The 25,125-nt window shown below is 39.8% G+C and overlaps 1 protein-coding gene across 1 annotated transcript in view; it reads left to right on the forward strand.

The window, feature by feature from the left end:
* SPRED2 (sprouty related EVH1 domain containing 2) overlaps nt 1–23,896 on the forward strand; it is a 168,681-nt gene extending 144,785 nt beyond the window's left edge. Inside the window, exons 5-6 of the mRNA XM_027865479.1 lie at nt 18,384–18,533; nt 20,999–23,896. Coding sequence (XP_027721280.1) covers nt 18,384–18,533; nt 20,999–21,670 — 822 coding nt within the window. The 3' untranslated portion in view covers nt 21,671–23,896. The remainder of the gene's footprint in view (nt 1–18,383; nt 18,534–20,998) is intronic.
* Nucleotides 23,897–25,125: the final 1,229 nt, after the last annotated feature.

Consider the following 25,125-nt stretch of genomic DNA (forward strand, 5'->3'; position numbering starts at 1 on the left):
AAAACCATAGACACATCAAGTCCTTAGTAGCATAGATCTCAGAGACAAAAGGAACCAAAAAGATAACCTGATCCCACCTCAGTCTTCCAATACTTTTTTGTTAGTCCAGTGAAGTATTTCATTGCATTTCATTTAAATTTCCCTTAATGTTATTAATATCTTTTGTTTTTATTACCTTCATTTCTTAATGTAGCCCTCTTCCTACCCTGCCCAAAGAATGAAAGAGGAGGGAAAAAAGTGATTCATGAAAATTAATCAACACATCAACTGAGTCTGACGTATAGACAGTATAACCCACCTGTATTTGCTCACCTCTGCGGAAGGAGAATGGTGCATTTTCTCGTTTCTTCTTTGGGGCCAAGTTTGGCCATTATAATCACACAGTATTCCTTTTTCTGGCTTTTGTTCTTCCACTTACGTTGTTAAGTCATTGTGTATATTGTTTTCTTGGTTCTGCTTCCTTTATTTTGTATCAGTCCTAATCAATCTTTCTATGGTTCTCTAATCATTTCTCAGTGCGCAGTAATATTCCATTTTATCCAAATACCATGGCTTGTTTAGCTGTTTTCCAGTCAATGGACATCTACTTTGTTTTCAGTTCTTGGCTACTACAAAAAGTGCTGCGATGAATATTTTGACATTTTGGGGACCCTTTTTTCTGTCATGGACATCCTTAGAGTAGGTGCCCTAGAGGCTTTTTTTTTTAAATTTGTTTTGTTTTTTAATTAAATTATTTATTTATTAATTTCTAATTTTAAACATTCACTTCCTTAAGATTTTGTTTCAAATTTTCTTCCCCTCCTTGTCTTCCCCCCTTCCCAAGATGATGTGCAGTCTGATATAGGCTCAACTTATATGTTCGTATTAAGCATATTTTCACATTAGTCATGATGTACAGAAGAATTAGAACCAATGGGAGGAACCATCAGAAAGAAGAATCAGAACAAAACAAAAGAAAAGGAGAGCAAATAGTATGCTTCCATCTGCATTCAGATTCCACAGTTCTTTCTCTGGATGTGGACACCTTTTTCCATTGTGAGTCTTTTGGAGTTGTCTTAGATCCTTGCATTGCTGAGAAGAGCCAAATCTATCAAAGTCAGTCATTGCACAGTGTGGTTGTTACTGTGTACAATGTTCTCCTGGTTCTGCTCACTTCACTCAGCATCAGTTCATGTAAGTCTTTCCAGGTTTTCCTGAAGTCCATCTGCTCATCATTTCTTATAGCACAATAGTATTCTATTACATTTATATACGACAGCTTTTTCAGTCATTTCCCAATTGATGGGCAGCCTTTTGATTTGTAATTCTTGGCCGCCACAAAAAGAGCTGCTATAAATATTTTTGTACATGTGAATCCTTTTCCCGTTTTTATGATCTGTTTGGGATACAGATCTAGAAGTGGTATTGCTGGGTCAAAGAGTAGGCACATTTTTATAGCCCTTTGGGCGTATTTCCAAATTGCTCTCCAGAATGGTTGGATCTGTTCACAACTCCACCAACAGTGCATTAGTGTTCCAATTTTCCCACATCTCCAGCATTTATCATTTTCCTGTTCAGAGTCATTTTGATTTGCATTTTGATCTAGATTTTTAAATAATTTGCCCAAGGTCACAGTTGGCTATCTAGTGATAGAGTAAAGACCCAGAATCTAGGGCTCCTACCTTCTCGTTTGTTGCCTTTTTTCATTTTTACCTCAGCTCTTTTGCTCATTTATTTTAGGTATATTTACTAAATTCCCATTAGTGAAGAGAATAAGGAATACAATAATAAAATGACAGTTCTGTCTCTGAACAGAGGCAGTGTGGCTCAGTGGAAGGAATAGTGAAGTTAGGGGTCAAAAGATCCAGGTTCGTATCCCAGCTCTGTCACTCATTACCTGTGTGATCCTGGTCAAGTCATATGACCTTTATGGGCCTCAGTTTCCCCATCTGTAAAATGAGACATTTAGAACTAGATGACCTCTATGGTCCTTTACAGTTATATGTTGATTCTATGATCTATCCTTGGGCCTTATAAGAAAGGGAAAAGACTAAGGAATAGAGGATTAATGAACTAAATTTCTTCAGAGGTGGTAGTTACTACCAGTTCATTTCACTAATAGCTCTCACACTGCAGAAGAGCCTATTCTGGGGGATAAAGAAAAAATGCAAGATGTCTTAGGATGTCTGTATATGAATAATACAGTTTAGGCTAAAAACAACACTCACTGATTGCTGACACCCAGATACTGGTCTTTCTTGCCTAGCTGTGCTAATGCACTGGGAGCACTTAGGTGGACACTTGTTTAAAGAATAATGTAATTAACTGAGTATCTTCAAAAGTAATATACTACACATGGTGTTGATTTAAATTGACTCTGAAGTGGAAAGAGGTGAGATAGAAATTGGCCATTCCAGGCCATATCTTATTTTGCAATAATCTAGCCGCCTTCTTTTGTGTTTGCTTTGCAATAAAATAACCTTCTCCCCAACATGTATATTTTTTAAAAATAAAGTAGCACCAGATAAATTAATTCCCTTATTATTTGAATGGCAGACTTCTGATATTTCCATTGAATTCTCAGGGGACAAAAAATAAACCTAAAAGGTATGTTGGAGGGGTGTATTTTTAGGACTCCCCCATGTATTTTGCTTTCTAACGTTACTGACATGACAGGGCCATGTCATATAAGAAACTGCAGGTCACTACCCTAGTGGGGCAAGTTTCTAGCCATAATTTTACCAAGAGTGAAGAGGTTCGTTCCATGCCAAGAGCATGAACCCTTGACATTCTGAGTTCCCCATCTCCACCGTATTGCTTTTCTGAGTGTTAGGAGCACTTGTTGCTAATGTTATCCCTTTTCCCAGGCCAGGGCAAGGTTATAAATGAGTTAAAATTGCCCTCTCCAAAGTTCATTGGAGCGTTTTGGTTTGATGTTAGGGATGTTAGAAAGGCAGAGGGTATTTGATTTGGAAATTCTCATGCTTTGCTTAACACTTCCTTTAAGGAAATGAATGAAAATTTCCCATTTTCATAATTTCTAAGCTTTTCCATCAGGGAGAGAGGGAAGAACAACATAACAGAATGTTAGTACATTTTTCCTCTTGTGGAATCTACTCCTGGACCTCAGTTACCTCCTCTGTAAAATGGGGCATTGGGCTCAAGTGACTTTTAAGATTCTTTCCACTTTCAGATCTATGTTCCTGTGTTCCTGCACCCACAAAAAGACTAAAGTTGTATCTGAAAATTGGTCTTTACCAGATTTGACAGTGGTTTTGTTATTATTGTTTGGTAATTTTGTTTTGTTTTAGAACCGTGATTTCAGCCCTCTGACAAATCCCAGTAGGGAGAATTAGCAAATTGCTTCTCATCCACAGCTTAGGGCTTTTGAGAGTTGTCTGAGGACATGGAGAGGTTCAGTAATTGGCCTTTGCTCACACACTAGTACCTGTCATCTGAGAGATAAGACTTCAACTCAGGTTTTCCTGTCACCAAACCAGCCCTCACCATCTAACCAGTTATATCAAAGTACAAAATCAGAATGAGGAAATAGAATATAGATTTTGGTAAAGGTGAATGATAAAACAATAATACTCAACATTTATATGTAAACATTTAAAAGTTTACAGAGCACTTCACAGAAGTTATTTCATTTGTATCTTAAAATAATCTCATGAGTTTGACATAGCGGGTATTGTTCTTTCCATTTTATAGATGAAGAAACTGAGATTGAGAGGTCAGGTGACTTGCCCGAAAAGGTCAGATATGGAACTCAAACCCAGTTCCCACTGACTCCCGGGCCTGTGTCTTTCCACCATAGCAGGCTGCTTCTCAAGGTCTTGGGCCAACTCAGCCTGATCCCTAGGCTGACCATAGTTTAAGTACTTCTTGTTTTGTAACACAAAATGGAACTACTTTATTTCTAAGGTGTGTGCATGTCTCTAAATAGTTTGCCATTTAAAAGCATTTCTCTTGAGTGTCCTTTCTGTGAGCTGGGTTTGATGAGTATTTATTTCTAAGTCCTTTAGGTGGGCTGTATTTCCCATGAAGCATCTGAGCTGGGTTTATGAAAATGTCTTGAATGTATTGAATGCCCCAGATTCCATTAATTTACTTTGAGGGTCAAGAGAGTTAGATTTTCAATAGATTTTCAAATTGGCACATTAAGTTTGTAAAGGCTGACTGAAGCATTCCACTCTTCCTTCTAGGCTCCTTTTAGCTGATGGGCTGAATTTACCCAATTTAGCTGATGGGCTGAATTTACCTAATAGCTTTCTTTTTCTGTATGATTTGAAGTTATCATAAAGGCTGGAAGTACCTCAGAAGATGTTTGAATAGATGCAATGGATGGCAGGTTTACTTCATGTTTAAGGGAAATTAGAATGTTTTATTTAATTTCTTTTTAAATTATTGGTTCGTTTTGCTTCCTAACAACAGATACTTTCTCAGCTAACCCCTAAGTAAGCTTCCCTGTAAAGGATTATTTCCCCAAATAGAAAAGAAGGGTGGACCCGTTAAGAGTGTAATACTAACGTGGACAACTAGATGGTACAGTTGATAGCACGCCGGGCCTGGAGTCAGGAAGACTCATCTTCCTGTGTTCAGTCTAGCCTCAGACACTTACTAGCTGTGTGACATCCTTAACTTTTGAGGCTTAAGGTCATGAGTGACTTTGTTCCACAACAGAAAGCTGAGCTGAATGAACCAATTATTGAGTTAGCATTTATTAAGCGCCTACTGTGTACTAAGCACTGTGCTGAGTGCTTAGAGAAAAAGACAGTCCCTGCTCTCTAAACCTCACAGTCTAATAGAAATGAATATGACCCAGTATAGTTAAATTCTATACTGTAATTTTATATCGGCAATACTAAAATATAAAAGAAGTGCATTTCTCCACATTTCATTACTGAAGAAAAAATGTGTCTCAGTGCAACTTACAGATAATAGCTAAAATTTATATAGCACCTCAACATCTGAGAAGTGTTATGTATCCCCATTTTACAGATGAGGAAACTGAGGGAGACAGCAGGTAATTGACTTTGCCCAGGGTCACACAGCTAGTAAATATCTGAGGTCATATTTGAACTCAGGGCTTCCTGACTCCGTGCTCAATGTTCTATCCATGATGTCACCTAGATTCTAGTACATAATACTTTAGGGTCACAGGAGACCTCCGAAATCATCTCTTGAAGCCTCCTTACTATGCAGAGTAAAAAATGAGGCCCAGAAAGATTATGAGTTGGTCACTGGAGAGTGTGTGATGCCCCAAAGCATTCTTCTAAACTTTGTACTAATTTGTACTAATTCCTACATTCATATTTTACCCTCATGATTACCCCAGTGAGGTAGATGTTATCGCCGTTTTACAGATAAGGCAGATTGAGGACACTGGGAGGGAATAGAAATTCCCAAGATAAAATAGCTAGGTTAATTCCAGCACCTCGACCCTTCACACAAAGGAGCTGAGAAAATTCTAACTGACCATAATTTCATCATTTTCCTTCTCTAGGATACTGAAATTTTACCAAGTGTCAAATTCTGAGTGAAACATTTTGAATTGTGCAAAAAACTTTTCTCTTTCTCTGCAAGTTAGTCCCCACTTTATTTTCCTTCTTCTCCAAACCTTTCCCTTTTCCCTTTGGACCACCTAAAAGATTGCATATCAACTGCCTGAGAAGGCCTGGAGCTCTGCTTTGTTCTAGGCTTGTGAGAGAGGCTTACCTGGAGTGAGTGAGAGTGGGGCCCACGGGGCCTGTTAATTGTGTTATCTCCTGTGCTCTGGACTCTGACAAGGAAATGACTGATAGCAATTTCCCGTTTACCTAGGAAGAAATGATTGAGGGTTCAGGATTCACCATGGGGAAAATCAATAGGATGGGATTGCTAAAGTGGGAGCTGAAATTAGGGGATAGAGGAAGAACCTGGGGAAAACAGTAGTGAACCAATGAATGTCACCTTTATAATAAAAGGTCTTCCCTAGTAGCTGGGACATTGACTTTCCTGGTACTCTGAAGAGGGCCAGTGTTCCCTGCTCTCCAAGACAGGATCCCTTGGTAGCAGGCTAATACATTAAGCTATCAGTTCAACCTAGCTGACTGGGGTTGATTCCCTGGAGATTGTTGCATTTAGTCCTGGAGTAAAGTTGGAGAGAAAACTAACCATCCAGGTGAATAATGATAAAGCAATTGTTTACTGTTGTGTATTAGCAAGAAATGATGGTACCTGGGTGAATTGTGTTTGTTCTTAATCTTGTTGGGGTTCTTTAGACCAGATGAGTTGTAATTTCATTGTGTAAATCAATCAATATTTATTAAGTGCCTACTATGTGCTAGGTACACCATCAGCTCTTGTGTTCTATTTTAAGTGATGAATTCTGAATAAAGTGTCTATGGAGGTCATAAGTACAAATAAACAGCCCCTAACAAATATTATTAAGTAATCAGCCTGGTCTATAGAAGAAACACTGAGATACCACTAAATCATACCAGATTCACTTCGGACTTCTACAGCTGAGCAAAAACCTTAGATGGGCTTCTCTAAAGCCACAGGTAGTTAAATCTTCCTCTGACCTTGCAGGGAAGGGTGTTGTGGTCCAGTTCCTTAAAGGATTGCTTTTTCTTTAAGTCTTGTTGTGCCCTTTAATAGGGATGCTCCCTCCACTGATAGGGATTGCCACCCCATTGTGCCTCCTCATCCCATACACTGTCCTATGTTTTCCCATGAATTGTTTACTCTGCTGAAGGCCTTGCTCTTGTGTTCCATTTTGTTTTGATTTGGGGGGACCCATCTGCCCCTGAATCTATAACTTCTGCTTTTAGTCTGCCTACGTGCAAACCGTGCCCTTTTTCAGCCATATATTTTCTGTGATTTTTTTTTTTAATACCACTTCTCATACTCAAAGTGGTGTTGATAACATGCTTGCAACCTGCTGAAGAGTAGGCATCTTTCCATTGCTTTGTAATTTTAATTATTCCAAGATTCCTGTGTTTAAGAGATTATAGCCATAGAGTATCCCCATACTATTGCTGTTTAAAAAAGAAAAATGGACTTTTTGCAACAGTAAAGACTTTGTGATTGCTGGATGTTTAATGCAGTTTTCCAAATGTACCTTTACCTAGGCCCAGCTCGTTATCTATCTGTAGCACCTATCCAAAATACACAGTTGATGAACTGATTTGACAGCTTGCCATTGAGTTGCAGGCTATTATCTTTAAAAATATACATGTGTCATCCATTTTGTTTTTCTAGTGTGAATGGTTAAGACAGATCTCTTTCATGGCTATGGATTTTCATATGAGCTTTGCAGTATTCAAAGGCTCAGTGCAACTAATATGATGCTATATGTGAATAATAATAGTTAATGTTCACAATAGCCATATGAGTGGATAGTACCAATTACATAGGACAGCTAGGTGACACAGTGAATACAGTGTCAGGCCTGGAGTCAGGAAGACATATTGCTGAGTTCAAATCTGGCCTCAGACACTTAGCTGTGTGACCCTGGGCAAGTCACTTAACCCCATCTTTCTCAGTTTCCTCGTCTGTCAAATGAGCTGGAGAAGGAAATGGCAAACCACTCCAGTATCTTTGCCAAGAAAACTCCAAATGGGATCATGAAGAGTCAGACATATCTAAAAAACAACTCAATAACAATACCAATGACATCCTTATTTTAATAGATGATAAAATTGAAATTTAGAAAGCTTAAATTCACATAGCTCAAATGAGATATTTGTAAAGCTCTTTGCACAGTACTTGGCACATAGTAAGTGCTATATAAATGTTAGCTATCATCATCATCGTCACCGTCATCGTCATCATTATAGCTAACAAGGGTTAGAATTGGGATTCAAACCCTGGACTTTTGACTCCAATGTCAGGGCTGTTTACAGTACTGCTACTCTATTTATAGATCCTAGCCATTAACAATAGGGAATCCTGCTTTTGTCTGAACATTACCCAAGGCTCTTCCATGCCACTAGCAGACATATTTAGCAAGCATATCACTTTGTTTAATGTTAGTATTCAGTGGATCATTGGACAAAGCTCTCTCTATAAAACAAAACCTAAATAGACTGAATGATTTTGAGGAATGGGATGGTTCTGGAAGACATTTTGGCTGAAGAGTCTTTAAGTTTGTATGCCCTACTAAGTCACAAATGAATTTTTTTTTTTTTTTTTTTTTGAAATTGATAAATAGAAAAAAACTGGATCTTTAGTCTCTCTGCCTCTGTTATCTGTGCTGTTAAAAGGCAGTCTGCTGCAGAAAATCATCTGGAAAAGGTTTTTGAGCTTTTGTAGAAGTTCTGTTCACCTCAGCGAAGAATTATTCAGAATTTGGCTACTAAGCCGTAGGCATGTGGGCAAGTCACCTCTGGGCCTCAATTTCTTCATCTTTGCAATGAGAGGATCTGGTGAGACGTTCACTTATAAAAATCCCTTCCAGCTCCCCCACTCTCTGATTTTATGATATAATTGTTGCCTTCTTGACTTCTGTGTTCATTGAGGTAATGGACTATAATATAATAGTCTTGTTCACTTCCTTCTCTAGAGATGAGTTTGTGGGTTCTCAAAGGTTTCATTCTGTAGGATTCTGTCTACAGCAAATGAGCCTTTGAGCTTTTTAACTAACAAATGTGGCAATCAGGAGCTTCCTTTTAGAGAAAGTAGTAAGCCCAAGGTGCCCTTCAAAAGCTAAACAGTGCTTGAAGCCTTAGAAACACACATCTAGTCATACCTTCCCTCTCTCAAAGGCAGTGAATTTTGCAACTGATAATGTTCTGACTTTTCTCCCCTCTGGCAAAACACTGGGAGGAGGATGATGGTAACCTGAAATTATTTACCAACCTTCCAGTTATCTGCATTATCAGACTGGTTAGAGGCCTATACCTATAAATCCCTAACTCTTTCTGTTTAATTAGCAGTGAAGTGAAGCAAATTTGTTCCAAGTTTGACTCCATATTTAAATCTTCCAAACACTCCGAATTTAAGCATTTCAGACCTTAAAGCCTGGGCTCAACAGTATGGACCTGGAAAGCAGGTTCTAGAGAAAAAAATGTTCCAAGGAGTATTTGTTGAACAGGTACTTGTGATTAATAGAAAATTAAGGGGTAGCTGAGTGGCGTAGGGATAGAGCTCCAGCCTTGGAGTCAGTAGGACCTGAGTTCAAATCTGACCTCAAACACTGGACGCTTATTAGCTGTGTGACCCTGGGCAAATCACTTAACCCCAATCGCCTCACCGAAAAGCAAAGAAAAAAAAAACCCAACAACTTAATAAATATATTTAAAAAAGAAAGAAAATTAAGTTGCAGGATCAGTCAATATGCATTTATACAAGACTTGCTATGTACAAGGCAGTATGGTAAGTGCCAGGGATATATACAAAGAGAGGTAAAAAGCAGTCCCTGCCCTCAGAGAGCATACTAATAGGGGAGAAAACATGTAAATAACTAGGTACATAAAAGACACATACAAAGTAGATGACACTAACCAGAAAGGGAAAAGCATTAGTAGCTGGGGTTACTGGGAAATGTCTCCTTTCAGAAGATGGGATTTGGGCTGAACCTTAAAGGAAGCTAGGAAAATTCAGATGCAGAGGTGAAGGGACATTCTAGGTTTGGGGCACAGCCAGTTCAAAGGCAGGGAGATGGGAAATGGAGTATGATGTTTGAGGAACTGCAAGCAGGCCAGTGAACTAGATCATTGAGTATATGGAGGGGAGTACAATATAAGACTGGAAAGCTAAGAAAGGGGTTGATTTGTGAAGAGCTTGAAATGCTTACCAGAGAAGAGTTTATATTTCATCCTAAAGGTAAAAGGGGGCTACTGGAGCTCACTGATTGACATGGAGATGACATGGTCAAGCCTACCCTAGAGTTATATTGTCACTGAGTGCAGGTTGGATTGGAGTAGGGAGAGATGTGAGGCAGGGAGACCAGCCTGAAAGCTATGCCAGTAATCCAGTCAGGTGATGGAGCCCAAAACTAGAGTTGTGGTTGTATAAATGGAGAGAGAGATATGAATAAGAGCAGAGATTTCAAATTTGTGGGTGGCAATCAACCAGATTAAAATAAAAATGGAAATATTTAACAAAGTAAATAAATACAACAAAACAGAGATAATATTACATTTTAAAACTAAGCCAATATATAGCCTACACAGATCCTTATCTGTGGGTTAGTGGACCCCTTTTCTATCTGAGTGTGACACCACTGAATAAGAAGTTGGATATATGGGGTTGAGTGAGAATGAGGAGTTGGGATAAAAGTAAGTTTGTGAGCCTGAGGGACTGGGAGGATGAGGGTGCCCTCAACAGTAATAAGGAAGGTCAGAAGATGGAGTGTTTAAGTAGAAAGATAACAAGTTCAGTTCTAGACATGTGGAGTTTGAGATTCCTGTAGAACATCATCCAGTTGGAGATGTCTAGTAGGCGTTTGATGATGTGTGACTGTGTATGGCTCAGCAGAGAGCTGTGGCCTAGCTTTATAGATCTATGAATCATTGACGTAGAGATGATCACTGAACCTGTGGCAGCCGATGAGATCACCAGATTCAGTAGTTTAGATCAGGAAAGAAGAAAGGGACCCAGGACAGAGCCTTGGGGGACACTGAACACCCAGTAACGGTGACATGGAGAAAGAACCTGTAAAAGAGACTGAGGAGAACAGTTGGACAGAGAAGAGAATCAGGTGGTGGTTGTTCAGTCATTTCAATCATGTCCAACTCTCCGTGGTCCCATTTGGGGTTTTCTTGGCAAAGATACTGGAGTGGTTTGCCATTTCCTTCTTCAGCTCATTTTACAAATGAGTAAACTGAGGCAAACAGGGTAAAGTGACTTGCCCAAAGTCGTACAGCTAGTAAATGTCTGAGGTCAGATTTGAACTCAGGTCTTCCTAACTTCAGGCCTGGCGCTGTATCTACCCTTCACCATTTATTTTTCAAAGTTCTGGAGACTAAAAGAGATTGAGAAATTGAATAGCTAGGTGTGCTCTTTTCTGGAATGAGTTCTGTAAGTCTCACCAGATGTTAAAGCTGAAAGATGCCTTCAGGATCATCCAGTCCATTGATCCTCTAAGGATGTAGTTGGATTTTGTTTTCATTAGAGTAATGTAATAATAACTCATATTTATATAAAGAAGAATGTATTGAGTGGCATGGTGGTTAGAGCACAGGACTTAGAATTAAGAAGACCCGAGTTCTACTTCAGACCCTTAGACAATAGCTTTGTGCCTTTCCCAGCCTTAGTTTTCTCATCTATCAAATGGGGAAAGTAATAGCACTTACATCACAGGGTTGTTATAAGAATCAAATGAGATACTGTTTGTAAAATATTTTGCAAATCGTAAAATACTATGGGAATGCTAGTAGCTATTATTGTTTTTAAAAATTTAAGGTTTGCAAAGCAATTTCTTAGCAACAACTCTATGAGGGAAATATTTCAAGTATTATCCTCATTTTGTAGAAAAAGAAATTGAGAGAAAATTGAATGCTTGAAGTTCTCAGAACTAGTATCAGAGGTGGAATTTAAACCCAAGTCTGCTGACCACAAGAACAGCTCTGGACTGCCTTACGGATGGCTCTCCTGCTTATGATTTTTACCTTAAACATCGCTAATTCTCCATGCAAAATAACCCCTCTGTCTTTTTGTTTCACAGGTTTAGTCTGCCCATCTATATCTTTTGTTGTTGTTGTCGTTGTTAAGATGGGGATGGTAGGAAGGAAACAGCAGTGACCTTAACTCTTCAGCCTGATTTGTGAAAACTTGTTGAAAATGTTTAGCGTGGACTGGACGGTCATCTGTCTGAAATGGTGTGCAGAGCATTCCTGCAATGGACAGGAATTTGGATGCTGTCTAACACGTCAACAACTCCCAGAATTCTAGAGTAGTCCAACCCTACTTCTCTTTCTCAGTCCATTAAAGCTTCCTCTTCTTGAATTATTAAACACAGCACTTGATCTTTCTCTAACAGATAGTTAAGAAAGGAAAAGGAAAGTCTAATCATGTCCATTCTAGGTAGGAAAATCATGTATCCTACCCTACACAGGAGTGACCCAGGTTATACAATCCTTAATATTGTTTAAGCTGAGATAAACGTCTACTTGAGATGTGAAAGTTGGCTAAATTTTCCAGGCAGAATAGGAAATGTAGGCTGTATTGATGGTTATATGTTGAACATGTCTGGAAATTAAAGAAACCACATCCTTATATAACACTTTGGGTTTTACAGTGAACCTTCCTCATATTAACCCTGAAACATATGTGGATACTACAGATAAAATTATTCCCCTTTTATATCTAGGGAAATTGAGATTCATAGAATTTGTGTTTTAACTAGAATTGCCCAGCAAGTGGTAATGTATAGATTGAAACCTAGCTAGTCCTGACTCCAAGTCCAGTGTACTCTTTCTCTAGGATCATTGACCATGGGGTTATAAGAGCTGGAAGGGACTTTAGAAGCTATGGAGTTCAACCCCTTCATTTTACATATGAGGAAACTGAGGTCCAAAGGGGTTAAATGACATACCCAAGGTCACAGAGCTGAGGCCTGAGGTAGAATTTTAACCCAGGTCTTTCTGATACCCAAGCCCAATTCTATCTCAACTACTATCCTACTCTATAGGAATTTCTGAAAGGAAGAAATTTCATTTTTATGATTATTAGCCCTATAGTGTATCTAACACTCAGGTTGGTAATACAGCAAAGTCTTCTATTTTGTCATTTTTTAAAAAATCACCTTGACACTTAGCAGCTGTGTGACCCTGGGCAAGTCACTTAACCCCGTTTGCCTCACCAAAAAGGAAAAAAAAATCATCTTGCTACATAGGTTTAAAATTTCTTAATCAGGGCTCCTTTTTTTTTTTTTAATTGGGGGTCTTCCTGCTAGATATGGTCAAACCCAGGAACAAAAGCTACTGACTCAGGTGGCAACTAAGCCTTGTTGTATCCTGCTGCTTTAGGATTTTTTTCCAATAATCATATGCCATCTGTCATCTCCTTCCCTCTTCCTCCCATCCTACACCCCCCCTCAAAAAAAATGCTGCTTATCGTCAACACTAGATCTGATCAGAGTGGGAGGGATTAAAGATATTGGTTGGTACTTTGGCATATTTCCTTGGAAGAATCCCAGAAAAAAAAAAATTTGACCTTGAGTCATTTTAAAATTTGAGGAGATCCTTTGTCAGACGGATATTTAACTTGTGGGTGCAAGTCATGTGTTAGAAATGACTGTCCTTTTCCAGTGTTTCTGAGTTTAAAAATAAAAAAAAAAAGAGGGTACTCTAGGTATATAACATGACTATTGAAATAATTTTCCACCAAACTAGTCCTCCTGTTAGCAGATGCCTAATCCCTGCTGCTGGCTAGCAGACTTGTCCAGACTTACTTACTGTAGATCCACGTGGCTTCCACAGGCCGCATCGTAGAACTATGACTTCTTTCCAGTGCCCCCAGGGAGAACTTAGAAGAAAGAAAATAATGGGTGAGAGGGTGAAAATGTGGTTTTTCTTCCCACACGATGACCTTACATGTTCATTCTTTTAGTTGTGCAATTCACACCCACCCCTTTGGAAGACTTGCCAGGTATTATGGATTGTAAATAAGTTTCAACTTCTGACACATCCTGTCTCTCATGGCTGCCTTACAACTTGAAAATGATGAACATAGAAGCAACACTGTAATGGAAAAACTGTTGGCCTGGGAACCAATAGATTTGATTTGTAGTACCTGCTCTGGCTTGAAATCCGGACAAAGTCACTTAACTTCTCAAGCCTCAGTTTCTTTGTCTGTGAAATGAGGAGATTGAAGTAAAAGACCATTTCTAGCACTAATGTTTTTTGGTTCTGTGAAAATTCTAAGAGTGAAATCCTGCATTGATACTGTGCAGTAAAAACAACCAGACCTGGGTTATTTGGGGGATAGAGGAAAGAAGGACAAGTGGAAAGCTTTATTTGGCTGATACCCTAGTCCACAATTAAGGTGCACCTTAGTACTTTTTGCTTGCAATAGAATTCTAGGTATTATTCACCTTAGCCATAAGTCACACAAAGGTTTGTCAGTATTAGAATAAACAAATGATGGATGACATACAGTGTGTAAAGTGGATTTCTAAGGAATCCTATACTTTTGATTAAATAAATAAACACTCCAACCACTAACACTTCCCTACCTCACCCCAGCCACCCTTACATTTGAATTTGTGTAAATTCAGGTGCATATTCGTATCTGCACCATGCAGAAAGAAAACTCTTTAATTTGAACTCTAGGGACCTAGCTTAAAATCTAGCTCTTTTATGTAATTATTGCTGGTATAACCTTAAGCAAGATACTTTACCCTCTCTGGGTCTTAGTTTACACTCTGTAAACATGAAGGGGTTTACATTAGATGTAAACCCTTTCGAAGGCCCTTTCTAGCTTTAAGGGAAGACTTGTGATTCTGTGAATTTGTACCCAAATTGATCCATATTACTTAATTTTTCAATTCAGGTTTTTTTAAAAGCATTTAATATGCATCTAGTATATGCCAGGCATACAAAGGAATAAATGACAATAGTGAAGTGGTTCCTGCTCTCATAATCTGTATCACCTTAAAGTGGCTAAACCCCTTTATAACTGTTAGAATTGTTACTGTTAGAATTAGACAAAAGAGTCTGATGGTAGTATTATGTATACTTTTGATATATTTTTTAATTTAAATTTTATTATTTTTCTTTAAATATTTATTTACTATTAAATTTATTATCATTATTATTATTTACATTATATTGCTTTAAATTTTTTTTAAAACTAACATCTTTTTTTATTTGCCTGATTTGAGGTTTGCAAAATAACATGCCTGTTTTCATAGACTCAGACATGACCAGTTTGCTTTGCTTGAATATGTATATTCATTACCAAGTGTTGTTGTTTTGGTCCATGGAAAGTGGAGGGGACAAAACCAAATTCTTGTTTCACCGGGCCGGGGTGGGGGGGAGGTTGTATGGATTTTCTTTTAAACTGAGCCCCAAAATCCAGAAATGAGTTACCAATTTGCTTCAAACTAGGCCTCAAAGAATGCTTATTTTCAAATGAGTACACTTTTTATTAAATATATAGGAACACATGACTCTTGAGAGGATGCATGGCACCTCAAACACATACTAGTGAAAGCAAGTGACCACGGGACACTTCACCTCTTCTCGATTCCCCAGGAAATTCTCAGAAATTAGAAGTTACAAAGGAGTTGTCAGTCTGTGTCAGTGCGGGAGTTGGCACAAAGAAGTTATTGGAGGGGCAATTAGGTGGTGCAGTAGATAGAGCTCTGGCCTTGGAGTCAGGAAGACCTGAGTTCAAATTCGGCCTCAGACACTTGAAACTTACTAGCTGTGTGATCCTGGGCAAGTCACTTAACCCGATTGCCTCACCCAAAAAAAAAAGTTTTTGTTTTGTTTTTCCTTTTTAAGATTATTTTAACTAAACTTTTTTACTTGTGTCTAAGTATACCGCAAAACATACTAGTCGTCAGATATTTTGTAGAGTGAATTTTGGTTTGGCTCTCAGTTGGGCTGGTCAGCGTCTGTGGTTGTATTAAAAATGTCTGCCTCTGCAGCTTGCAGAGATTTGTGGGTCCTTGAAGTGTCATCGGTCCTTTATATGTGGCAGCTATTAACTGTCCCCACACATTTACCCTCCTATTTATTCTTGTCCCCATAATTTGCTTAATTTTCTTCTCATAAAGTAAAACTTAGAACTTGCTAATCATAAATTCCGTTGTGATTCTTAACAGCAAGACCGGAGCTGGTTTTGCCTTAATGGTCAAGGCACAATTTAGAATTAAATTTTACACAAAATTATTTAATTTTCAACTTTCCTAAACACTATTCTCGACCTTAGTAGTTCCTGAGGGGTCCTGCCTCTATCTGTTTTCATCTGAGCCATGGCCTTCCTCTACCTCCAGCCATCAAAGTATGATAATGGAAAGAACACAAAATTTATACATCTGTGGATCCAAATTCAAACTCTGCCTTTGCCGCTATAGTATGACTTTGGGAACATCTCTTTAACTCTCTGTGCCTCAGTTTCCCCAACTGTAAAATTGGGGGCAGGGGTGAACTAAAGGGTGTCTACAGTCTATTCTAAGACACTGATTTACTTGCTATGTGATAGCCACAAGGAGATTCTTGAGGCATAGTGTCTTAAATCCATTTAAATCCTCAGCTTTCTTGTCTGCAAAATGAGGGTGGTGAGCTAAAGAAATGATCTCTCAGGGCCACCTTCTAATTCTACATCTTGGATTCTGTGAATCACGTAAACTCACTTTGGGGAGGAGTGGCAGTTGCTAGTTGAATTGTTCTGAGAGTCTCCATGGAATAGAAAATCTTAGGATCAAAGTCCAGTTTACACTGAATACACATGGTATTATTATAAAAATGCCTGCCATTTATATGTCAGTGTGGAGAAGTGTTTAAAGAGCAGGCCTCAAAGTCAAAAAGACAAGTTCTAGTCCTGATTCTAACACATACTAACTGTGTGATCCTAGCAGATCACTCAACCTCTGACAGTGCGGCAGGCAACTCACAAAGTATGTAATTTGCAGAAAGGTACTGACCTGTATTGGGGGAGGGAATTTCTTCACCTCAGAGTTCCCTCTGGCTGTGCAATTACAAAAGTGTGTGTGTGTATGTGTGTGTGTGTACACACTATATATATACATATTCCTATTTCTAGTCAATTTTGCAAAATACTATATTTTCATTTCATTAAATGGAGTGCTATTATTCTCCCCATTTTCTAGGTGAGGAAACCAAGACTCAAGTGATTTGCTAAGGGGTCCCCTGCTTATTGCAGAGGTTGGGTTCAAATCCAAATCTTACTGACTTTACATTCAATGCTCAGGAATAACTGAAAGCTCTTATCATGTTAGGAGCTGAATGTATCAGTTTATCTTAGAATCCACCAAAAAATGCTAAAATAGTTGATAAATCCATGGATATTACATTCTTTTTTTTGTTTGTTTTGTTTTTGTTTTGTTTTTGGTTTTTGGTTTTTGGTTTGTTTTTTTTTAGGCAATTGGGGTTAAGTGACTTGCCCAGGGTCACACAGCTACTAAGTGTTGAGTGTTTAGTCTGAGGCCGATTTGAACTCAGGTCCTCCTGACTTCAGGGCCGGTGCTCTATCCACTGCGCCACCTAGCTGCCCCCTGGATATTACATCCTTAAGAAAAATTGACTTTTCCGTTTTTTTAATTTAGAAATAATTTTCAGTGATTTCTGTTATAAGATAAATGGCATTGAGAATGAATTAGTTTTTTAAAATATGATTCTCACAAAGAAAATTCGAATAACCTTTTTTCCGAAATCCTCTTTTCTAAAGTGGGGAGAGAGAGGGCGATAGAAAAACAGAGGCTTATTAGCAGGGGATGATTTCAGAGAGATTTCTTGCCATGTGTTGTGTCTCTAATCAAAGCACTAGAGGCCCTCTTTATTAGGTCTCTGAAAGTGGGGGAAGAGAATAAGTTATCCAAATCTATGGTGTGGTTAGTGTGGGAAAGGCTGTGGTCATGAGTTTGGTATTCCTCATAGTCTGGTTAGCTCTTCTTTATCCTATAGACACTGGCTACCCCTAATCCTGGCCAGTTATTTTGTGTATATTTTAATAAGAATGACTAAATGAGAACATATGGATGTCTCAGAGCAAATCCAGCCCCACAGCTAGAGAGAGCTCTAGAGTTATCACCTCATATGTAATAGGCACTCAAGAAATACTATATGAATGAATGAATGACTCTCATCCAAAGAATAGTAACGTTCATTCAAATATGTGGTGATAACCGTCTACCACCCAAAATTGTTTCCTATGAAACCAATGCCTATATGTAACACCTTAGAAGCATCCTCATTTTTAACGGTTTCTCTAACAAAAATCAAACTCAAATTTAGAATTTTTTTTCATTCAGTACATATTTACTTCCTAACAACCAAAATAACCATATAAACCATATAAATTACTCTTGTTTTAACACTGCTCTTGTTTTAACCGAAGTCAATCACTGGGAGGACTGGATATGCTAAATCCTTAACTAAAATATGGTAGCTGCTGCCGCATTTAAGAAAATGAACTTCATTTTTCCCAAGGCCTTTGTGGAGAGCTGCAGTTGCTGAAACTGTTGAGTTCCCATCTCATAGTGTAACGACCTAGTCTTCCAGCAAGTCTTATTACCTCTCCCGGGATAAAGCTCATGATTTGAGAAAACCAAACCAGGATGCTATAACTAAGAAATATGCAACGTTCAGAAGCAATGCCAGTATTGAGTAATTGGGGGGACGGGTTTGTTTTAAATAAAAACAAGCTTTTGCCAATGTGATTTAACATTACTTTCTTTTCTTATTACATAACATGAGTTAACATTTCTTTCCCTCTTAATACAGACAGCTACAGACAGTTCTTCTAATTCTTCTCAAAAGAGGGAGCCACCCACCCGGACAATCTCTTCTCCCATGTCCTGTGAACACCGGAGTATATATACCTTGGGCCATATCCATGACCAATATAGCGCTGACCACTATCAACTTGAACAAGTGAGTAGCCTTCATCATTTTCATGGTCTTTCCCCATTCATTTGTGTGAGCTTCCTGAGAGAAGCAACTGTTTCTTGCCTTTCTTCATATCCTCTGTACTTAACATAGTTACTGCTGCACAGTAGTGCTTAATAATTACAGGTTGACTTCAAGGCCAAACTCATGTCCTTCATGTTCTCCATGAAGTTTTCCTTGACTAGCCCACCCTACAGTGATCTTTTCCTTCCTCCTTTCTCTGAATTCTTATTGTTCCTCTTATCTCCTCCGCTGCTGCCTTGTATCACTGCTAATGACTCTTTTTACGCACATATTCTGTTTCCCAGACTAGACTTTTAAGTGTCTTGTGGACACAAGCCATGTCTTATACCTCTTTGTATCCTGTGTGACTAAGAAATGTAGAGTAGGCGCTGACTAATGTTTGTCGTCAAGGATAAGTGGGAGGTTTTCTTCCTGTTCTGTGTAAGGTGTTAATACCATCATCTAAAAGGATGCCTGGGATCAGATTCATTTAAAAACTAAATCCGTGCTCCTTATTCCACGAACACCAGGGACCACTTAGAGCATGGGCATAGTTCTGTATCTGGACACAGTCTAGGGGTGGGGGAGGTAGTGTCTGGAAAGATGGATGAGGTAGGTAGTCCAAAAAATTCTCTGCTTCCCTACCCTAAGTGCCTTAAGGGCATGTAAACCCAAGTTCCAAGACTGAACAAGTGTTTATATGGCCTTGGGCTCCATTCGTTCAAGAAGAGCGTCAGTGAAGCCACAGACTGATGGCTTTTCACCCCATTTGAACCAGTTGGCTCTACTTGGTTTCATGGCCATAAACCATATCCTTAATCCTGTTATCTCATAATGATATGACATTGTTTATGCGGGAATAGGGAAAGAAATCCATTAACAAGATCACATAAAGCAGGTTAGTGGTATAGTGGATAGAGCGTTGGCTCTGGAGTCAGGAGGGCCTGAGTTCAAATCCAAGCCTTAAACACTTAATAGTTGTGTGACCCTGGGCAAGTCACTTAACCCTGTTTGCTTCAGTTTCCTCATCTATAAAAATGAGCTGGAGAAGGAAATGACGAACCACTCCAGTGCGTTTGCTGAGAAGACCCCAGATGGGGTCCCGGAGAGTCGAACGTGACTGAAATGACCCAGCCACAACAAAAGCCATCCCTGCTACTCTAGAAGACAGCTCTCAGTGAATGATGAGGCTGGCTGGTTCTGCCTTCATAAAGACCCTGTGTGTTTGTTTGTTTGTTTGTTTAATTTAGTGATTTAAAATAGAAATGACTTTTTTTTCTGATGATAAAGTAGTGCAGTTTCCTTTTCACGACTCATGTAGATTCACTTCTCACCACAGGACTCAACTTACCGTTTTTGTCTGTGACGATCATTTTTCACTTGTCTCAGAGTCTGAAACAAGAATCATCAAGATCATAGCTCCAGCGCTAAAAGCGCCTCAGAGACCATGAAGTCCAGTTGTCTTACAGATGAGGAAACTGAGGCAAGGGGAGGAGTGGTGGTGTTAAGTGACTTGCCCAGAGTCCTTCAGGTAGTGAGTTGTCAGGTAACAGAAATTAAACCTAGATCCGCTGGTTTCAGAAGCTAGTTATCATCGTGCCGTGTTTTCCCCTCGTTATATACAGTCCCGTCGTGATGTCCTAAATGCCAGTAAACATACTTTATGCTTTTAATCGATTGTTTCTATTGTACTTGTGGCCTGAGTTATTAAAATTTCAAAACACCTTGGCAGACAGTAGGAAGAGATAATCTAGTCTACTCCAGCCTCCCTGTTTTACAGATGCCTGGCACACAGTAAGCGCCTAATACTTGCTTTCCCTTCTTTCCAGCCCTCTAACATTCTGTGATCCTGTCCAAAGGACTGTAGATGAGGGCAGGACTTCTGCGGACTCAGTCTGCCTTTGAGCTCAGTCCCCTGGTCACCCTGGCTCGGCCTTAAGTGAGGATATCAGAGGCTGCGTGTGCTTTTCTCTTCCCCAGGCTCAGCACAGTGCCTAGTACATACATACTAAGTGCTTGACTAGCTGACTTCTCATACCAGTGAATTATTCTAGCAGTTATAATCTGTACAATTAATCTGATGATCACGGATAAGCTGCTACCCTCTCTTCTGTTGCCCTGAGCTATTCTTAAAGCCTTTTATTGTTGTATCCTTATCGGCTTACCTTCCGACTAGATTTTAAGGTTTTTGAGGGCAAGGACTAGTACTTTTTTTTTTATTACTCTCCTACAGGGAGATAGCATAGTATTTTGCACATAATAGGCACTCAAGAAATATTTACTAAATGAGTTCTTCAGACAGATGCCTTTGACTAGCATTGATTTGGGGAGGGCGGGAGAGTAGCAATGCCGGGTGCATCAAGAGATAGTCTTAATTTTGATTGGTCACTGATACTAAATGAAATCCATTTGTGTGTCTCCCTGTTCTCAACCCTGTTCTCGAGCAGTCCATCCCAAGACCGTACCGACAGGTGAGTTTCCCAGATGATGAGGAGGAGATCGTCCGCATCAACCCTCGGGAGAAGATCTGGATAACAGGGTATGAGGATTACCGGCACGCTCCTGTGAGGGGCAGGTACATGGACACGTCAGAGGATGTGGACTCCTACGTGCGCTTCGCCACCAAGGGGGACGCCTCCAAGCACGACTACACCTACCCATACGTTGACCATTCGGACTTCGACACGGGGGATGACCGCAAAGGAGGGGGCGGCGGGAGCGTGATTAAGACTCAGCCCAACCGAGGCAAGTCGCGACGGCGGAAGGAGGATGGGGAACGGTCCCGGTGTGTGTACTGTAGAGACATGTTCAACCACGAAGAGAACCGAAGGGGTCAGTGTCAGGATGCCCCTGACCCCATCAGAACTTGCATCCGCCGAGTCAGCTGTATGTGGTGCGCAGACAGCATGCTCTACCACTGTATGTCCGACCCCGAAGGAGACTATACGGACCCTTGTTCCTGTGACACCAGTGATGAGAAGTTTTGCCTCCGGTGGCTGGCCCTCATCGCCTTGTCCTTCCTGGCCCCCTGTATGTGTTGTTACCTGCCCCTCCGAGGCTGCTACAACTGTGGAGTGATGTGTAGGTGCTGTGGTGGGAAACACAAAGCGGCCGGATGAAGACAGCAGCCCTTTGCTCGGTCTCCCTTTCTCCTTCCCGTTGACGGGGGCTGATACCCCTGAAATGGGAGCCTCTTTGCCCTAGCCCTGCTGTACCTGGAGACATCATTCCAGCTTGGGGAACCCATCTGCTGGGTCTTCCCTTGAGCTCCAGCCGGTCACTCTTAATTGTTCACACAGACATACATTCACACACACACACGCACACACACCCCACCCCTCCCCCAGTGTTGTAATGAAATTAACCTTCGGCATAGACTATTGTATTATTAATAATCTGTAATCCAACTGATTGTCTTGTACGTGTTTATATTCCCTGTTCCTGCCCTCCCCAACCCTTCCCTCCTTCCAACTTTCCACTTAAAAGGAAGGAGGCTACCGTCTGAACTGTTGATTTGCAGGGAATTTTTTTGGTTTGGGGTTTTTGGAAGAATTTCTCAAGACTGTCCCTTGTTAAGCTTGCCTTGACAAACCACCTGTACCCAGCAAATTTAGGGTACCTACCAAAATAAGTGAAAATGATGAAATCCCACCAGAAGTATTTTAACCTGCAGTCAGTTATTATGTGTATAGAAGGTATGCTGGTGTGTACCACAACACGATATTGCTATTACCATTCTAAAGCCAAATTTCTTATGTCATGTGAATTGCAGTTTCTGTTTTCAGTCCATCATCATTTCTTTTGCAAGAAAAAAAATTGCATTTAAATTATTCACTAATGGAAAACATCCATTCATGCAAAGACAATGAGAAATAAGCCTTAACATCAAGAGGAGTCCTCAAACTTCACGTGTTTCCAGCTAGTGCTGGAGCAGCAACTTAAGGTTCTATGAACTACCCAAATAATTACAAAAATAGAACTTAAAGGATTTAGGTTTAAAAGGGGGGAGACAATATGATGTAGTAGAAAAGACAGTGGACCTGGGTTCCAGTCCCAGCCCCAGAACAAAGAAGTTGGGTGTGACCTTGTGTGGTTCAGTGGAAAGGGCACTGGATTTGATATCTGAGGACTTACCTAGGTTTGAATTCTGGCTCCCTCACTTATAGCCTAAGTGACACTGAGCAAGACACATTACTTCTCTCAGCCTCAGTTTCCTCATCTACATAATAAAATGAGGGGCTGGGACCAGAATGACCTAAGATCTTTTCCCACTCTAAATTAGTGATTCTATATCACTTCACTTTCAGTGGGCCTCAGATTCCTTATCTGTAAAATTAGGGGGCTGATCCAACTGATTTCCCTCTCCAGAATTCTGCCGTATGATGATTCTAGGATGGGAATTAAATGATTCACATTCCTCCCTCAAGTTCTCCATCTTAGAGTAAAACACTAACCTCTAAATAATTCCTGTTTTGCTCATTGTTCTGCAAATGGATAGTAGGTATCCAAGGCAGACACAAAAAAACAGTTGTCAAGATCCACTAGGATTTTAGAGAAACACTAAGGTTGTGGTGAATGAAACCAGAAGCTTTTTTCAAAGTAAACTTTATATTAACTGTATAGAGGGAAAAATTTTAACTATCATAAAGCTTAAGATTTTGTTTTGTTTTTGCATTTCCTAATCACTTCCACATCACCAAATTCCAAATTTGTACTTGAAAAAAAAAAATAAGGCCATATGTAAAATACAGAAACTTCCCAATGCCTAAGTGTCTTTCTCCCTTGACTTAGCACCCGGTCTTGATGTTGTCATTAGGATTGTGCAGATGTTTCCAACAGACTTGTCCTAAAAAAAAAAAAAAATGTCTTCTCTCTATGTACCAGGCTTGTAATTAGCTGGGGAAAAGAGTATTTTTCTAACTTATTACAAGGAATAGCCAAATAATTTTTTTATTGAAATAAGAAAAAAATGAAAAATGTAGAACAATTAGCGGTAACTAGCATAGTACAATCAGAACCGTTCCAAGGCCGTTAGGGGTAGGCATGTCCATCAACACTGGCACTGCTCTTCCTGCCATAATTTCTTTCTGCAGTCAGTTGCCAGTTGAGTGCATGGCCTGATCCGCCCCTCCCTCCTTATTGCACATGGACATCGTCTTCAAGGAAAGGGATTTCTCTTCTTTTTGCCAATTACATTGGAAAAGTGTTTGCCACGATTAAACCTTCTTGGGGATGTTTTGCTTTCTTCCAGTTCTCGGGGAGTTGATTACAGTGCTTGGAGTAAAACAATCAACAACAACAAAAAAAAAAAAAACCATACCCAGTGTGCTTTTGACCTAGAGTCATCAAATACTCAATTCATAGCAGTTCCTCGTTTAAGCCTTCTAGCTGGAAAAGGGGCTCAGAGGGAGATTTGTCTGATTCTGTAGAATCAGGAAAGAAATCTGCTGTCCCCGGTAGCAAATGACCGATCTTGGTTAGCAACTCTATTGAACATCAAACCAGCCTCCAAAGGCTCCCGTGAGAGCCAGTATATTCATTCCCTCTGTGAATCTCTGGAAGGTCTCAGTTTCTACAAAGCACAACAAACACTAACCCAAGTTTCTGGTCAGATCCCAGTTTAAGTGCTCCTATTTATTTCAGTAAGAAGACATGCTCCAAAGCAGCCTCTCTCTATGTGGGATCTTCCTCTTCTGTTACCTGTCATTGAAATCTTCCTTGGCCCTGCTTCCCCTTCAGCACCCTGGGGGCTGACCCTCGCAGCTCCCGCTCCACGTGCTGTTTTTGGTTTCTGAAGACAGTGTAAAAGGGCCCAAAGACAGACCCCACGGGGACTCTTGTAAATATCTCTCCCTCCTCTCCACACTGTAGCTGAACAGTGTGTGGTACTTTCCCAGTCAGCTTTGCAATACTGACTTCAATCATCAGAGAGAGAGAAACTATTCAGATTTTATTTTTATACCTGTGGTAACAAAATGTTAACCAAAATTTTTTTGTCATTGTTGTGAAGGTTCTCCCACCCACCCCAAGCTATTTGCTCACATTTACCAATTAAAGTGCCTGAAGCATAATTCATTATGTACCTGTATCCTAAAAGTCAAAACCTGTTGTATTGATTTTTTATAACAAGCCTTTTTACCTCTGTGTAAAAAAAATATATATATACACGTGTATGATGTACATTTTAGTTCTTAACTTTTTTTATGGTTTCTAATATGTTTGATCAATGTAGTTATTGCTTTAAAATTTACCATGTAAATATAAATACATCGTATCAGATTGCTGCGTCCTAGAATATTTGTCTAGAGATTGGATGGGGGAAGAGGAGGGGATGTCAGGGATTTTTCCAGTCTGGACGAAAGGGGAGAGGAAATCTACACCAACACTCAGGGACTTTTTGCATCCTGCTTCTTCCTAGCCAAGGTGAGTAGTATGTCATTTTCCCCAGAGGAGAGCAGACAATTCTTAAAGCAAATACATCAAGTGAAAGGAATGTTCTCTTGCAGGGAGGAGATCAGCAGCTGCTCTGTTCCCAGAGCTGACTTTCCCCTATTCAAAGCTCCACAGAAAGTAG

The sequence above is a fragment of the Vombatus ursinus genome, unplaced genomic scaffold (assembly GCF_900497805.2).
Source record: "Vombatus ursinus unplaced genomic scaffold, bare-nosed wombat genome assembly UNPS02014778.1, whole genome shotgun sequence".
In the NCBI taxonomy this organism is placed as follows: Eukaryota; Metazoa; Chordata; class Mammalia; order Diprotodontia; family Vombatidae; genus Vombatus; species Vombatus ursinus.